The sequence below is a fragment of the Arvicola amphibius genome, chromosome 7 (assembly GCF_903992535.2).
Source record: "Arvicola amphibius chromosome 7, mArvAmp1.2, whole genome shotgun sequence".
Taxonomy (NCBI): Eukaryota; Metazoa; Chordata; class Mammalia; order Rodentia; family Cricetidae; genus Arvicola; species Arvicola amphibius.
The window spans coordinates 96510365-96527848 of NC_052053.1; the positions used below are offsets into that span (position 1 = coordinate 96510365).

Sequence of the window (17484 nt, forward strand, 5' to 3'; positions counted from 1 at the left end):
TGTGCCCTGGCTTTAGTGCCTGGAAACTTTAGGAATGAGAATTGAAACAGAAGAAGGAAAGTCTCACCTGCAGCCTTTTGACAATTTCTTTAATATCTTCACTGCTAATGAAGCTCTCCACAGAAACACACTCTCCCCGCTCATAGAAGACTTTGAGGCTGGTGTCACTGGAAGTCCACCCTATCACATCTCTGCAGGAGCAGTTGAAAGCCACGCTTTTTGTTTCCTGCTCGATGAGGACGATGAACTCATTGGAGATCCCGAGGAGGCAGTCGAATTCCATGGCCTTGTTGTAGTCTTTGGCCCGGACGGCCCACACGATGGCCCCCATGCTACTGAGCTCAGCTCCCGGGTAAGGCTTAGATTTTTCCTTCTTCTTGGAGGCCAGAGAAATGAAGGGGAACTTGCCGGAAGGGTCGATGGGTGTGTTGGTGACATTCTTTTCTGCCAGATCTTTCAGGTATTCCTGGCGGGTCCTTGTGGCCATGGCCCGAAACTTTTCTGATTTGTGAGCAGCATTTTCTGCATTGATCACTTTGGCCAAAAGGAAGTCCCTGAACACATTTGACTTGGGGAAAGTGACCCCTTTAGGGATGGGAGGTCCAAAAGAAGGCACATCTCTGGACCTAGTGACGGCCACACTGAGAGACAGAGCAGAGAACAAAAGAGAAGACGTGTGTCAGCATGTTTGTCTTCTACTACAACGAGGGGAAGAAACGTGCTGTGACAAGGACGGGGGATGAAGCTCAGCGTACAGCACCAGTCCAGCAAGCGTGTGCAAGGCCCTGGGAGTGGTCCCCAGCACTAAGGAAAGGGAGGATTATATGCTCAAGACAAAACTATTGCTCATTTTGTACAAGAAAGAACACAGACTTCTGCTTTATGAGTGAACTTCTTCATTCAAGCTTTGGAGAACGTTAAGTTTTGTTTCCAGGTAAACCCTTTCTATCTAAAAGATTAGAAATTAAAACTTCACTTCTTCAGCAGTCAGGAGACTAACCACAACATCATGGGGGTGTGTGGCTTACTGCAATGCTCCACATAAGAGAATAAAAGCTATTTTAAATACCTACAGACTATTCCAGTGTAGGTTGTGAAAATCACACAACCGTTCAGACAGAAATTCTGTCAGAACACAAAGGTGTTCTCCACTTGAGACTTGATGCCTGCAGGCAAGACACAGTTCATACATGACATGCAGTTCATACATGACATGAGAAGTGAGTGATTTCTTATTTCTAATAATAAAACCAAATATTATCTGTTGGTCATGTGTGAGCCACCATGAGACCAGATTAAAAACGTAACTTTAAAATCACCTATCAATAGTAATTTTGACTTTTAGAGAATTGTGCTGTTCTTTGGCCCAAATGTTCTGCTTTCGGTCTGTGATTCTTTAAGAAACACACTTCCCTTTCTCTGTTTAAGTCACTGACTTTAGAGAACTTGTTCCCATCATTCCTTCTGTATACACAGCTGAAAATTAGGCTCATGAGAAATTATCATAAACACCTGTGCTGATCTACTAATTTTAATCTCAAAAAGAAAATTATTAAAATTTTCCTAAAACAACGAAAGCTGGGTATAAATAGAGAGGCTGTTTGTCTTATATCAGTTTTTAAAATCACATGTGATGCCCTCAGTCAAGTTTGACAGGGCTAAGAATGACGATCGCACTTTCCACACAACTTAAAATTGCGTCAGCCATGAAACTGTGCACGGTAAAACATTTTATCAGAATTCTCAAGAGGAAGAACAAACCCCAGAGTGTGCTTCCAAAGCAAGCCGAGGGATTCTATCTCACATTCCCTTTAAAGTCTCGTCAGACTCACACCTATAACCAGCATTTGGGAGCTGAGGCTAGAGGATTACTCTGAGTTTGAGGCTATCTGGGGATGAGAGCCTGCAGAATGAGACTCTGTCTCACCCCCACCCGCACACCAATGGGGTAGGGAGTCTCACTGTCAGATATTCAGAAACCTTTAGAAAAATTTCTGTATCTTATAGAAATGGGATAGGCAAATCTACAAGTAAAGAATTTATACTTAGAAATTATGCTTTGGTGAAATGGAAAAGCTACACTGTCGGGAGATACCTTGGACAGAAGCTATGCTTTCACAAGTTTATCTTTAAGAGACAGACTACCAGTCTCCCTTTATGACAAAGGGAGGTATCAGCCAATACCCGTGCATGCACTAGGGCCTAATTACACACTATTACACAGGCAGTTTTCCTTTACAATGTGAGTGGTCTGGCTTGAATGCTGATGGCTGTGTTCATTGGATCATGTTAGCTCCCCCTCTTTTGAAGCTGAGAAGAAATTGCTGGAATCCAGATTTGGTAGATATTCTACAAGGAATCCCGTGAGGGTACAGAAATATTTAATATCTTTCATTTTAAAATTGGCAATTTCTGTTCTTGTTCATTTTCCTCAGAGCATTACTCTTCCTCAGGTAACAGCTGCGCTTTCATTTTAACTGAAGAGAGGTACACACTCAGCAGGGTGTGATCGTGAGCACGACTACTTGCCCCTGAGCACACAAGAATATAGAGATCTATTTATTAAGTGACAGAACTTTAGACAAATATACCCTGGCAACCTACCAATAATTAGAAGCTTCTAGAACGAACTGTGAGGGAGAGAACCGAGTCTCTGCCGTGCAATTATCTGTGATTCACCACAGATGGGCGTGAGTGATACAGACAGTAATCAGGGCTGCGACATTAGAAACAGGGTCCTCAGGAAGGCGGCAAGGAAGGTGGTAGCTTAGAAGGCGCCTTTCCAACCGTCTTAGATGCACTAACTTTCACGGTCTTACAAGGTTAAGAGGCTCACTGACACAGATGCCAGAGACACTAAACCTACTATATAAGGCCTCGTTTAAGCTAATTAGAATACTTTACCTCAATTAAAAAAGAAGTCTGTCTAGAATATTTCTAAATATAGGTACTTAAGATTAATTATAAATGGTTCTTGTTTTGTTTTTTTTGTTTTTTTTTTTTTGAGATGGATTCCACAGGGTCTCTTGTCAGCTACACTTACCTTACAGCGCTGTATCTTGGCAATGATCCACCCTTTTTAAGTCCGCTCACCTGGCAGCATGGTTGGTTACAGGACAAGCTAAGCTTAGAGGCAGAAGCAATCACGGAAAGTCAGCACTGAGGGGACTTTACAGAGGTCACCGGCCCTCAAACTTCCATAAATTTGTGAGCTTCACCTCAAACCTGACTTCAGTTTTACTTTCTACCAAGGAAAATGTATGTCAATTTTAATCTACAGATACACTCTCCAACATCCTTGAAAACAACAGGGAGACCCAGAACATGCCCAGTGTTTATCTCCCAGTACAGTGGGGTACAAATCCTTCACCTGGCAGGAAATCACAACAGCCTACATTGCTGGTAGAGTGCCAAGGCTGGAGTCAGGCTCTGAGTACCAATGACAGAGCCTTGTCCACTCCACCCTCACCTCCAGGAAAGGACTCCAAACTTACTCTCTCTCCTTTTGGTACCCACTGAATGGGATCATCTACACAAACCTCCTGGCCTAAAAGACCCCCCAGCAGGCTGTATCTAATTGGTCTGGACCATTAACATCCACTAGCATCAAAGACCTTGAACGAAGTAATACATCTTGGTACACAACAGTAAACAGATGAATCGAAGTCTTTATGTGAACAGAGCAGAGTAAGACACTGGAACTTTAGAACCAGGCATGATGAATCCCAGCACTTGAGAGAAAGGAAGATCAGCAGTTTAAGATCATCTTTGACTACATAGGAGGTCAGGGCTACAATGGGCTACATGACTCTACCTTAAAGGGGCTGGAGCGGGAAGACTGAGATGGCTCATGGGGGAAAGGCACTTAACACCAAGCTGGATTAACTGAGTTTGATCCACAGGACCCACACTAGGGAAAGAAGAACCTATGTCTGTAAGTTGTCTTCTGACTTCTACACATTTGCCCAATCAACAAATACATAAATGTTCAAAACAAAACAAAACAAAACAAAAACCTGGTAACTACAAGAACAAAAGCAAAAAGAAGGGACTTCAATGTTGGAAGCATAGTGTAAACAGCAATAAACAACTGATTTCAACCTCAAATTGGAAAGAAAAATTAAGCCAGGTCTTAATTTCTGGTAAAGTGGTGTAAGCCTGGCAACTCAGGAAACTGAGGCAGGAGGATTCCAAGTTCAAGGACTGCCTAGGCTACAAAGTAAGTTCACAACCAGTTTGTACAACTTAGTGAGATCTTACCTCAGAATAAAAATGAAAAGAAGGGCTTTGGGAGCCTTGGGTTACTGTTCAGACACGGCCAAGTCCACAAACAACACCACACATAAATAACTCTAACAATGGCACAGAAATGGCACCAAGAAACTGGTCACAAAGATACGAATCTCTTAAGGGGGTCGACCCCAAGTTTCTGAGGAACTTGTGCCAAGAGAAAGGCCTGAAGAAGATGCAGGCCAACAATGTGAAGGCCTTGAGTGCCCGTGCAGAGGCCATGGAGGCTAATGGGAAGACCAAGATGTCCAAGCGCCCCAGCTGCAAACCCAGCCATTTCTCTTTCATGGTTCACCCCATGAAAGTGAAAAGTAGTTTAGAAGCTACATGGCCGAAGGTCACAGACTGTGCCAACCAAAACCCAAGGTTCAGCTCCAGCTCAGGTTCCCAAAGGTGCCCAGGCCCCTGTGAAAGTCCCACAGAAGGTTCCCCTCTGCCAGTGTGAAGACACATGAACTGGTATGAACACCTACACACTATTTGCAGATGATCAGTACCCTTTGCTTACAAATAAGTGTGGGGCGAGGTCTGTTAAACAACTGAGACGAGGCCTAGGGCTACTGCTCAGGGGTACAGTACTTGCACAGCAAGTGCCAGGTCTCAGTTCCCAGGGCACCAGGAACAGAAACAGAACAGAATAACACAAGACAGCAGAGGTAGAGGCAGTCCCTTCTAGGAGCTAGTCAGAAAGAACAATGCTGGAGGAACTTTGCCAGCAGCAGACGTGGGCCCAGGACACGAACACACTCATGTGTAGCTCCTCCGTCCAGGAGCTGCAGATTCCAACAAGGGTCACTTCCCTAGCAATGCGCATGGAGCTCCAGCATGCCAAGGCTCTTGGCCACTCGAGGATCGAGTTCTCTGCTAGAGACAGCAGGGCCAGATGCAGTAAAGGTTCTGTAGCTCTAGGGAGGCCCAGTGTGCCCTCCCAGAGGAAAACAAAGCCAGATTCACCAGAGGTGTGTGTATGTGTAGAATATGGTCTCTATATGATCCACACATTGCAATTACTTAATTATTTGGGAGGGACAATATTAGAGACTGCACCTGGGGCCTTATGCATGTTATCCTGAAATTAATTAATCTTTACTAATTTTTCATCCTATAGGGTCTTGTCTACTTCTCCATGCTTTACTTTCCTGCAATGCATCTTCTGAAGAAACTGGGCTGCTGGTTGCTCAGAGTGACTCCTGTCGAGTATACAAATGCTCCTTGGTCATCTGTATCCTCTAAAGTGCCTTAACTAAAAGGCTTGATCACAGTCAAATTTAATCTGGGAAAAAGGGGCAAGGGTCGGGTGGCACTCTGCCATTATTTCTCTGTCTCTCTTTCTCTTGTGTTTGTGGCCTTTGATGGTCAATGCTAGATCCACTGATTCTTTACTGGAAATGGTGAAGCCCCACAGGTGCCCTCAAATCAGATGACCCCAGGCTGCTGCTTATGGACTCAGTCTGTACCTTTGATGTGAATGGCTTTTCGATACCTCCTCTAACAATAACCACATACTGATGGTTCTCAGTTCATTTTTACTTTAATAAAGCCTCTTTGTCTTTTTGGTTTGTCATTTCTAATCTGACCTATCAGCTGGGTCCAGGCAGCTATGCTCACTATAATGATACAACTAACAACAGAGGCAGAGGGCACTCGGATCAACCAGAGGGTGAACTTCAGCATTCATGCTCTGGACCCACGGCAGGAAATTGTTTTTCTCTGGTTCATAGATGGTAGGCTCAGGACTATAGAAACAGATATAAGCAGGTTGCAGCCTCTAAATTTCTTTGTATGAACTACCTTCCATGGAGACAGAGTTAACTATTTCCCTAGGGTTACTCCCTACCCCTACGGCCCGTCATTACGCTACACACCCACCTGCCACTCCTGAAGTGCTCCTCTGCTTCCTGCTGAATTCCATACATCTGTGTTTTAACACACCCACTAAGTTAATTCCCATTTTCTGGGTTAAATGTCCTTATAAATTGACCTTATACTGACCCTGTCCTCCAAATCATTACAGCAAGACACTTGAGGGCTGGAGAGATGGCTCAGTTGTTAAGAGCATTGCCTGCTCTTCCAAAGGTCCTGAGTTCAATTCCCAGCAACCACATGGTGGCTCACAACCATCTGTAATGAGATCTGGTGCCCTCTTCTGGCCTGCAGACATACACACAGACAGACTATTGTATACATAATAAATAAATAAATATTTAAAAAAAAAAGACACTTGATAAAGTAATGATTCCCTATTCCAGATGAGACACCAAAGAGGTGTCAATTAAACAAAGCAACACACAACAACAAATGGATGTTTCTACTGGAAAAGCTGGGCCAAGGACTGACCGACTGGTGCTGGGGCTGGAACCCAGGGCCTTCTGTGTGACACACTAGGTCCTCCGACTGAGCTACAGCTCGGCCTAAGAGGTCTTAAACATTCAAAGGAATCTGAGAGCTGGGATTTGACTAAAGAACTGTCCTGCATAAGACCCCGGATCTTACCTAACCTCAGGTGGGGGAGAGGGAGAGGGGGAGGAAGCACTTGGATTAGTTTAAATTAACAGGGCTAGTGAAGGAGCAGAACAAACTCCATTTTGAGAAAGAACTCCATTTAGTCAGGGCCTAATTTTGTGTGTATGTGTGAGAGAGGGGGGGGGGGGGAGGGAGGGAGGGAGGGAGGGAGGGAGGGAGGGATGGAGAGAGAGAGAGAGAGAGAGAGAGAGAGTGAGAGAGAGAGAGAGAGAGAGAGAGAGAGAGAGAGAGAGAGAGAGAGAGAGAGAGAGACTGGAGCCCACCAAAGTCATAAACATTCCCAAGAAACTGTGTCAGTCCTGGTCAGAGTGACCCACCAGGGAGTCCAAACAACACCTGCTTGCTTCAAATGTCCTTGTCAGTATCTGACTAACTATTGTTTTGAAATTCTTATCTGTTGACAGCTGCTGGTTTTGAAATGTCCCTATACCCCAACCAATGAATTCAAAGATTGTATACTTTTACCCAATGATGAATTGCCAAGGCTCGTGCCACCCTGCCTGCAGTTTTTCCCTCTAAAAAATTCCTTACCCTGAGGGCTCAGGGCCGTTTTGTCCCCATCTGCTGCATGGATGAGTTGGATTACGGTTCAAACTAGCTTGTATTCAATAAACACCAGTGTGTTTGCATCAGATACCAGTTCTGTGATGGTCTCATTTGGGGGTTCTGTATGATGTGGCACAACACTAGAACTTAATCCCGAGGAATCCGTGGGCTGCTGGAGTGTGGTGAGAACTCACACCAGGAGCCGTGGCCCCTGTAAAGTCAGAACAAGTGTCCATTCTGCCTCCGGATACATTCACTTTCATGAGAACATAAGCGCCTTTGCTCCTTCTCACCAGCACTAAAGACTGTGTGAGGGGGGGCTGGAGAGATGGCTCAGAGGTTAAGAGCATTGCCTGCTCTTCCAAAGGTCCTGAGTTCAATTCCTGGCAACCACATGGTGGCTCACAACCATCTGTAATAAGATCTGGTGCCCTCTTCTGGCCTGCAGACATATACACAGATAGAATATTGTATACATAATAAATAAATATTAAAAAAAACTGTGTGAGCAGAGAGCACCTTGTTTGCCTAGGCTCCACACAAACCCCGATACCCCATGTGACCTGGAAGACAGGCCTACCCAGTATGAGAAGGACACAGAACAATCCCATGCCCTAAATTCACAGCAGAAAAAGGAGGTCACTAAAGAAATTTTCTGGTTTCTTTTGGTGAGATTAGAAACTGACATGTTCTCTTGGATTTATAAATGGCTTAATATTCACATTGATGAACAACATGTTAGGCATTCAGGCACGGCCAGCAGCTAGGAAATCCCAAGCATGTCCATTTTGTGTCGAGAACAAGGATGTCCTATCCCCAGCACAGATTGCCATGGGCATCACATGGCTGTGTTAAAAAGATGGGCTCCCAGGGCTCAAGAGATGACTCAGTGTTTAAGAGCATGGTTACTCTTCAAGACGACCCTGGCACAATTCCCAGCACCCACACAGCAGTTTACAACCATCCACAACTCCAGTTTCAGGGGATCCAACACCCTCTTCTAGCCTCTGCTGGCACCAGGCACACACGTGGTGGACAGATCACCTGTCCACTGGTGTCTAACAGTTAAGAGTAACTACTGAGCACTGGAAACGTGGCTAGTATGAATGAAGAACATTGCATCAGATTAAAATTTGGTTAATAAAAAATTTGAAAACCGATACTCGATTTAGACAAAGCTTTTACAAAATGTTCTGGAACAATCTGGATATGTAACTATATTTTTCAATTGTAAGTGTTATGAATTCCTAAAGAAGATCAAGTCATCTAGTGAAAATTTAGTATCCTACCCAAGGTGTGTTCTAGCTAAAAGGCACTTAATTTAGTCCAAAGAAAGATCACAACCAGATGGGCAGAGTGGGACGTGCCTTTAATCCCATTAAACCAGCACAGGGGAGATGGAGGCAGGGGGTCTCTATGAGTTCAAGGCCAGCCTGATCTACATAGTGAGTTTCAGAATTATACATTGAGACCTTGTCTCAGAAAAGAACAACAATCACAAAAAGGTAGGGTCATAATCAATATCAGTATTTTAAATTATAATTTATTATGTAGAAATAATAATAGATGTATTTAGTAAATAAAACACTGGGTCAAAATTAGTGTCAAATTACTTTCACTTATGATTTCCTTCTTTAAAAAAATATCTATCTATCTATCTATCTATCTATCTATCTATTTATTATGTATACAATATTCTGTGTGTCTGCCTGCAGGCCAGAAGAGGGCACCAGACCTCATTACAGATGGTTGTGAGCCACCATGTGGTTGCTGAGAATTGAACTCAGGACCTTTGGAAGAGCAGGCAATGCTCTTAACCCCTGAGCCATCTTTCCAGCCCCACCTATGATTTCTTAAAAAAAAAATCTGGCTACTTAGTGAAAAATGAGGCCATGTATTTGAAGTAGAGCATGGACGGCTATGCATGAGGCTTTGAAGGGAGGAAGGAGGAGAAATGTTGTTAAATTATAATCTCAAAATTTAAAAATCTGGCTGTTAAAAAAACATAAAATCAGTATGTGGCTTACACTGTTTCCACTGGACGCTGCTGATTTAGACAAAGGCTTAAAAGCAAAAGCTTCCTTTAAAATGCACTGTGTGGCAGTTCACTGGCCACACTTCTGAGTGCTGCTGAGTATGTAATCCTTTGCACAAGCCCAGCAGACAGCACGTGGAGAATGCCCGGGGTGCTGAAGACAACGACAGCAAACGTCTAATAGAACACAGAAAAGCCCTAAGAGCATGCTTAGAAACGTTAGAGTAAATGGCTTTTTTAATAGCAACAATTTTTTAAAAACGAACTTCTATTTATTATGAACACTCTGCTCTTGCCACGCCAAAAGAAATACATAATTAGTAGTATGAGTAATTAGCTAGCTGGTGAGCAGATGGCATGGATGAAGGACGGCACCTAAGGAGGAGGTGCAAATGGAAACGGCAGGTGTCTAACCAACAAGCCTAGGAATGCCAGCACCACCGGTTACATCATCGTGTGAATTCAGCCAACTGCACACACTACGTGGACTTCAGAAAGCAGAGCTGGAGGTGGGGTGGGGGTGGACCCTATGCACAGCCATCACCTGCCACCCACTCAGCCACTGCAGCTCGATGCCTACCTGTAACAAACACTCTCGGTGCAGGGGTTGTGAGCCCGGACAATGACAAAAACATGCTGAAAGTGAGAGCGGATGTTTTTCGGGCTAAATGGTTGTGCTCCAGGCTCTTGGAAAACTACTGTCACAATGTCGTTTCCAATGTGCCGCTTCCTCAGGAGCTACAAGAAAACAAGCAAGCACCAACGTAAGTGCCGACACTTGGAGACACCCTCCACCATTCCCTATACCGAAGGCATCTATGCCACATCAGCCTGTACCAGTGCAGGCCTTTTTAGCATGTCTTAGCATCCTCTCCAAGGAAGAAGATGGAAATGAATATTCTAAAAATTTGTATAAAGGATACAACCATTCAAACAGATCTAACTAATATCTGGCATGTCCAATCCTCAGTTTCTATAGCAACAACTGTGTTCCTTTCTCAGATAAGAAACTTGCCATTGGGGAAGATTTTTGGAGATGAGGAATGGCTGAAGGAAGCAGTTATAACACAATCACATCATGCTTTTATAGGAAATGAGGTGACGAGGTTCTCCTGGTAGACAGTCTGTGCCCCATGTTGGGAACATGGAAATTAGTACTACTCCACAAGTAGCACCAGTTTAAAGGCAGGTGAGGTTTCAGGTTTGAACAGCATCCTAATTACAGAGAGTTCCTTCAGACCACCTTCTGATTTATGCTATACACATTCTGTCATGGTTGTCAAATTCAGGAACCTCGAGCCAGGCCAGTGCCTTCTGAGGGGTTTCTAAGAGGGTGTGATTATCCTATGTGAGATGTGTGCTTCTCATCCTTGCTTTATGGAAGTTCTTCAAAGAGCGAAACAATTAAATATGGCACCAACTAACTATGCTACACAAAAAGCTGAACTTATACAACTTACATTTTTATTTAAATTCTCTAGGGACATCGAAACATGTAAATCACATAAAATCAACCACCTAGTGCTGGCTGATGGCTGGGGACAGCAGCCTTTTAGATTTAAGTTAGAAATCTGGAGAAAAATGCACTTTCAAAAACAAAATGCATATTACTTTGTTTTATGGTTCAAGTGTTCTGTCTGCATGTGTATCTGTGCATACAAGCACCTGATGCCTGCAGAGGCCAGCAGAGGAGGGCATTGGATCTCCTGGAACTGAAGTTAGAGACAACTAAGTCACCAAGGGGGTGTTGGGAACTACATCCAGATCCTCTGGCAGGGCAACAAGTGGTCTAGACAATTCTCAAGTCCTGGGAAGCACACCTTTAACCTAAGTAATTTGAAAGCATTCCAAATTATCTTCCAGCAAAGCAGTTTACTTCATTTCTAAGCAACAGATACTATAAAATAAAGCATGATATGAAATGATTGCTCTTCAGAATATAACAAGGTTTATTAATAAAGTAAAATCATGATAAAAAAATCATCTTTATTTCTACACAGTTGTCATTATCTTTTCTGCAAAGCCATTCTTCAGTATGCCTTGGTATGTGGAATCCATGCTTTAATAAAGGACTCAAATTCATTTGTCTTATGTTAAATGTAAAAAAATGTATTTATGTTTAAATATATGCAAATTACTTTAAAAAGATAAGCTTTTAAAATATATTTCTAAGTATAAGATTATTTACATAGAAGGAAACTAATTAATTAGCTAAAGAATGAAAAATTCTTAGTGTGTAACAGCACAGATTACTTTCCCATTTTAATTTGGAACTGCAGTATTTTTGCCTTTATCGACTGCCCAAGTTAAACCAGTTTATAGTTGCCCACGGAAATGTTATCTCACTCAGCACGTCAACAGCTAAACCTGGAACTGAATCGGGTACTCTGACAAATCTCATATTCAAAGGTCATTCATTAATGTTCTGACAACTGGTCAGAGTGAGTTTACCTTCTTAGACTGTGACTTCCACCTAGAAGTACACACACGGTCCACAGACTAGGTCAGAGCTCATCTTCGGACAGGCTTCCTGCAGATTTACAGCTGACTCACCGTTTTGTTTCCTATTTTTGAGTACTTTGGTACTCGGGAAAGGCAAAGTTCTGTTTCTTAGGCCTGTGATTGACCCCAAGCAGTGAGGAGTAAGGTTAGCTGAGTGATGGGCTGGTATCTGTGAAGGAGCACCGATTCATTCAGCAGTACAGCGGAGAAAATAAGAAAATATCCACACCCACTGCAGAGTCAGGAGTGACTGGAGCAGCCAGCAGTAGGTGGGGAAGGAGAGACTGTTCGCTCCTGGCTTCTTCTCAGTTCAGTCTGGCCTCATTAATTTTGAAATACTTTTCCAAATTGTAACTGCCAGTACTGTCCACACAGTTTCCACTTCCTCCATGGCAATCTGTCACATCCTGGTGACTAGGTGTTGTGCCTCTGATCTCTGCAGGACTCGATGCATTTGCACTTGGCATTATTGATTCTATTCCTTGCCATTTCCTAACGAAGAAAGAACATGGCTGTGGACTTCACTGACACTTTCTCTGCCATTTCTTCCTGTTGTGCTCAATTCCCTTCGGATTATCGACGAAACATTAGTACTTTTCTGCTTTAAGCCCTGGCCTCTTGAGAAGAATCTTCACCCAACTGTGTAGATCCTCTGCAACCCTGCAGAGTCATCCAATCACCGTGATTTCAACTTCTCTTCAGACGGCACGAAAACCTCCATCCCCGGTGTGAAAAGCAAATGATTAATTCACAAAGCTATCCAGCTGGCTGTTAACCTTGAATTTGAGTCTCTTCATTTGTTTTCAGCTCACTTGCTATTCCTTGCTTCCAGAAAGCACAAAGCTTCCTGCTGCGGTGGCAGGTGCAACACTAAATTCCGGCTGCAGATTTTATAAACGTGCCACTTAGGCCTCTGGGGGAAATGCAGTAAGTTAGAAACACAGATGAGAGAGCATCTCTTACCTGTTGCTTATTGTTAGGTGTGTACGGCAGCATGGTGGAGACATGAAACATAATTTCATAGTCTTTGTAGGTTGTGTACAGAGAGTGGGTTCCAGTGGAGTCAGCTATGGTTAAGAAAAAGAACACATAACCAATGAGACGACTGCAGGAGCAGAAAAGGTAATCCACTTAAGAGGACAACCTTGAAAAATGACAGCAGGTAAAGAGTCTAGACAAGGCCGGCGACAGGTGTTATCACTCGTTTTTAAATATCCAATTCTCTACTGCAGTCCTATGAAGTCCACAGACTGGATATTTTCTCAGAATAGATGTTTTCTTAGAATATTTATGAGTGCATAAACTATTCTCAGACAAACAAACAAATTGGGGCTAGAAAAAGAGCTCAATAGATAAAATGCTTAACCCACAAGTGAGAGGATTGCCGTTGGTGGCCTGCTGTGATTCTAGCACTCAGAACAAGGAGATGGGGATCACCAGAGCAAGCAGAGTAGCAAATTCTGGGGTCAACAAAAGACCCAGACTCAATATAAGGTGGAAAGTGAGCAAGGGGACGGAGTGTCGACCTCTGGCTTCCACACTCTCACACATTTACATTCAGGCATGCCTGCATTCACTCACAGGTGCAAACTCACACATATATAGCATATATTACACGTGTGCGTGTATGTATAAATATGCATGCAAAAATAAAAATAAAACGTTAATTGTCAAATAATTTAAAATATGTTATTGCCAGGAATGGTGGTGCACCCCTGTAATCCTTGTACTCAAGAGGTTGAGACAGGAGCATCACAAGTTCATGGCCACCCTGGGCTACATTGATATTGTTAAGTGGAGCAGTCATGAGCATAAGTAATATTATTGTCAGAAGATAGAGTATCAAATAGCTGCTTTCTGTTGGCAATAAAACCAGGTGACTGGTTGTCTATGTTTAAAACTGAGGGAAATGCTAAATTCAATCTAGGATCAGTAAAAGTAAACAAACAAAAATTTCCCACTCACCTTCACGGATATTGAGAACCTATTTCTTAGTATTTCCAGTTCAATCAAGAGTAGTAAGGGATTAACACTGGAGAGCAAGGTTGCAGGAGGGCCCTCAAATTTTAAAGGTTTGAAAGCATGCTGTTACTTTCCTTTCCCCTAAGGAAAAACCACCTCTAATGCCTAAATACAAACGATTTCCCAATCAGTGTGGCCACAAACATCTATAATAAGAGAAAATATAGTCAGTTGAAAGGGACTGTTGAGACTCAGAGGTCCTGGATTCATGGGTCGCCCAGAGAACCTAAGAGCATGTACTCTGGGTGAGCTGAAGCCACCAACCACAGTTTTGGGGACTACAAGACTTGACTGCACTTGAGGGAATGGCACCTGGTGTGTTTTTAGTGAAAGATGAGCAAGACGAAGTCACTGGCAAGCAGCAGAGGCAGCAGTTCTCAAAACCAGCACACAAGCATTAGTGGGGGAGCCTCTTTAAAAGCAAACTCGCAGGCCACAAACAGCGATGCTGCACGGGGGTAGCCAGTCTCAAAAGGAGTCTGGGCCCTCAGATGCAGGAGTTTCCACTGCGCAGAAAAATTGCTCCAAGTAGACGACGATGAGACTCGTGGACAGATTTAAACCATGATCCGGAGCCTGGAGCTTTAGGCTAGAGCTTACTGGAGGAGCTTCATTTTGAAGCTCATGAAAAATGCAAAGAAATAAACTAAATACAGAACAAACCAAATACAACTTTTCAAAATTGCAAAATACATAACATGTAAGTACTCAAAAAAACAAAATCTCATAAATCATAAATGTTAATGACCACCACTACAAACGACCATTATTACAATGAAGTGTCTTTTTCAACTGCTCAAGGCTGATCTTAAGTATGAAGAACTCATCTATATAGTTAGAAGCCTGCTATAAATATCTGCCAATCAACCTGCAATAAATATCTTGCAAGACTTTGAGGTGAATGTGGCAGCTCTGATGTGTTCCAAGCTGATTTTAAGCAAAATCAATGAATTAAAAAATATACTGCCACTGGCAATTACTAACTGCATTTACTGTCTAGGCATGACTACCAGAAAGGAAAAGTTGTATGGATAACACTTTGCTTTTCTACTTTTAGCCCGTTCTTTTTCTGAACACTTCGTTTTCTGTAATGGATTCTGCCTGACCAGCCCTTTTCTTGGCATCTTTAGAAATTCCACACTATGGCTAATATTTTGGACAGTTTAAAAATGGTTTCAAGAGGTTACAGGTTCAAAACAACGAGAACTTCCTGTCCCAGAAAAAGTAACTCCTCAGTCCTGAGGTTACAAGTACATGATTATAAGAACACAAAACAAATGCCAACGCTGCCAGAGCGAGAAGACGTTTGCAGACCAAGATCCAAAGCTCAGTGTTCTTGCTGTGCTTCCAGAGACTCAGAAGCCACCCAAGTTCTTAAGAGGACGGTAACCTGGGAAAGGGAACAGTTGCTTTCGATCAGGACACAGAGGATTCAGAGTGAGAAAGCGCTAAATGAACATGTACTTGGAGAGGGGCCATGAAGGCCAACGCAACTCCACAGCATGGCTGGATGGGCTCGATTCCTAAGCAGTAAACACACCCAGACATTCCGTGTCATCAGACAGCCAAATGACCCACCTCCAACTCACACCATCTGTGAGCTGCACACAGTGATGGGCACTGCCGTACTCAACAATTCTGTCACAAAAAGGAGATCCTTTAGCCAGTACAGTAGGGTCCATCTACAATCCCAGAACTCAGCAGACTGAGAAGGGAGGATCTCACTTAGAGGACAGTTTGGGCCACATGGAGATACATTTTTCTCAAAATCTCAAATAAAACTCCTATTATTCAAAGCAGATGATACTAAGATAGGGAATAAACAAGGGCTGATAAGAATGTCCACGGTATAAGACCGTAACAAAGCAGTACTGCACTGCCACACTTTGGGAAGGTAGGGAAGACGCCTCTATCTCTCCAGCCCCCAGAGTTCTGCTTTCTTTATAATGCCTGAGTAAATCTCGTCTGAACCATCTCAGCTGCCCTTTAGACACAGCTGAAACGCTTGGGGTGGCATAGGACCTGCAGTGCATTAGTGAGGGCGGGGTCTGAGGAATGCTTTACAAAGGGGCTCAGAGTCCCCCGTGTGCTGACTTGACAACCAAGCCTCATTCAGGAAATAACTTCCCAAATCACTGTCCATAACCACAGCTTAAAGTGAGTAAGTAAGCGGCATGGTGAGAAGTTTTTCTCTTTAGTTTGTGTGGAATTACCCAGAGTCTTCGCCAACCAAATCAGGGAACAGAAAGAAGGCCAAAAGATTCACTGCTAAACACTTCTTCAGAGAGCTCTTGCAGCCAACGGCACAGTCATCGGAGGCCCACTTGTTTACTGTGATTCTCTAACTCTGGGATGAGAAGATGACTTTTAGAAATGAGTATGAAAGAGAAGAAATGGCTCAACTGTTTTCGCAGGCTTTCCTCTCCTGACTCTTTTGGTTCACAGCAAAATAAAATCTCAACCCAGTTAGCACATGATGAGTAGAACTGTCTCACCAGACAGTGTGGGTGTGCAGAGTTCAAGGGCACCGGGGAGGAAAGGTCAGAGACTGAAGGCCAAGCCCTGGGTTCACGGTCATGCCTTCATTGAACACTTTATTAACCAACCAACCAACCATACCACCAGAACTGGCATATTTCCCTCATGCCTATTAGCTATCCAGCCATTGCATGTAAATGTAAAAACCAATTTAGCTAGCAGCTTGTGGGGCTTAACTAAGATGGCATGCATAGACAGACAGACAGAATAAATGAGAATGAATCTAAAGCTTTTTTCCTCAGTCACAATTCTCACTATAAATTAGCAAATTTGATAAAACATGCAAACCAACTGGTTTCGAACATTCAACAGAAGACAGCATTAGATGGCTTGGAGTCCCTGGAGGTGGGAGGTGGTAACAAGGAAGTAAGGTATGCTCTCTAATGTCCCCAGTTCTTTACCAAGGTGGACTTGGCAGAGGAGAGGCCTCTGAGGGGAAAGCTGCTATAAGGTGGAGTTCAGAAAGTCTAAGGAGATTGAATCTTGCAGAGTACCCAAGAGGAGGAAATCTCAGAGCCTGAACAAGGTACCCTTGAGTACTGAACTGGGAAACACATTGCATATGTACAGGGTTATTTCCTGAAAACCAAACAAAGAAAATAATTAGGGCAAGAGCTATCAGCTAATTATACACCAAACAGTGGTCACAGTCCAGAGTTTGAAGACAAGTGAATTCCAAACAGGCACACTGGTGACACCCTGTTCAAGAGGATGGTAGTCACATCACAACACATACCTCAGGAATACCACAGCAGTCACCAAGCTTAACCAAGACCCAGGAAAACCAAGTGAATCCTTTGGGGAGTTCACTAATGTCAACACAAATCCCAGCACTTCAAGAACAATAAAATCTAGACACTCGGTGACAATAATCACAACATGCAGCACCTCATATATAATCAGTCAGGTGAAGTAGCGAGGAGTAACTCAAACCAGGAAAAATCTAGCAATGGGAGGAAACTTAGTAAGACAGAAATAAAAGACTTTAACTGTTATAAAAACATTCTAGGATGTAAAGGACAAGATGA

At 43.2% G+C, this 17484-nt stretch overlaps 1 protein-coding gene across 7 annotated transcripts in view; it reads right to left on the bottom strand.

Annotated features, from left to right (window-relative positions):
* Nucleotides 1–17484, bottom strand: part of Sipa1l1 (signal induced proliferation associated 1 like 1) — a 280919-nt gene that overhangs the window by 56025 nt on the left and 207410 nt on the right. For all 7 annotated transcript variants that reach the window (XM_038335800.1, XM_038335804.1, XM_038335803.1 and 4 more), the window contains 3 exons: nt 12860–12963; nt 9975–10132; nt 68–641 (listed from right to left, as the gene is read on the bottom strand). In XM_038335800.1, the coding sequence (XP_038191728.1) occupies nt 68–641; nt 9975–10132; nt 12860–12963 (836 nt within the window). The remainder of the gene's footprint in view (nt 1–67; nt 642–9974; nt 10133–12859; nt 12964–17484) is intronic.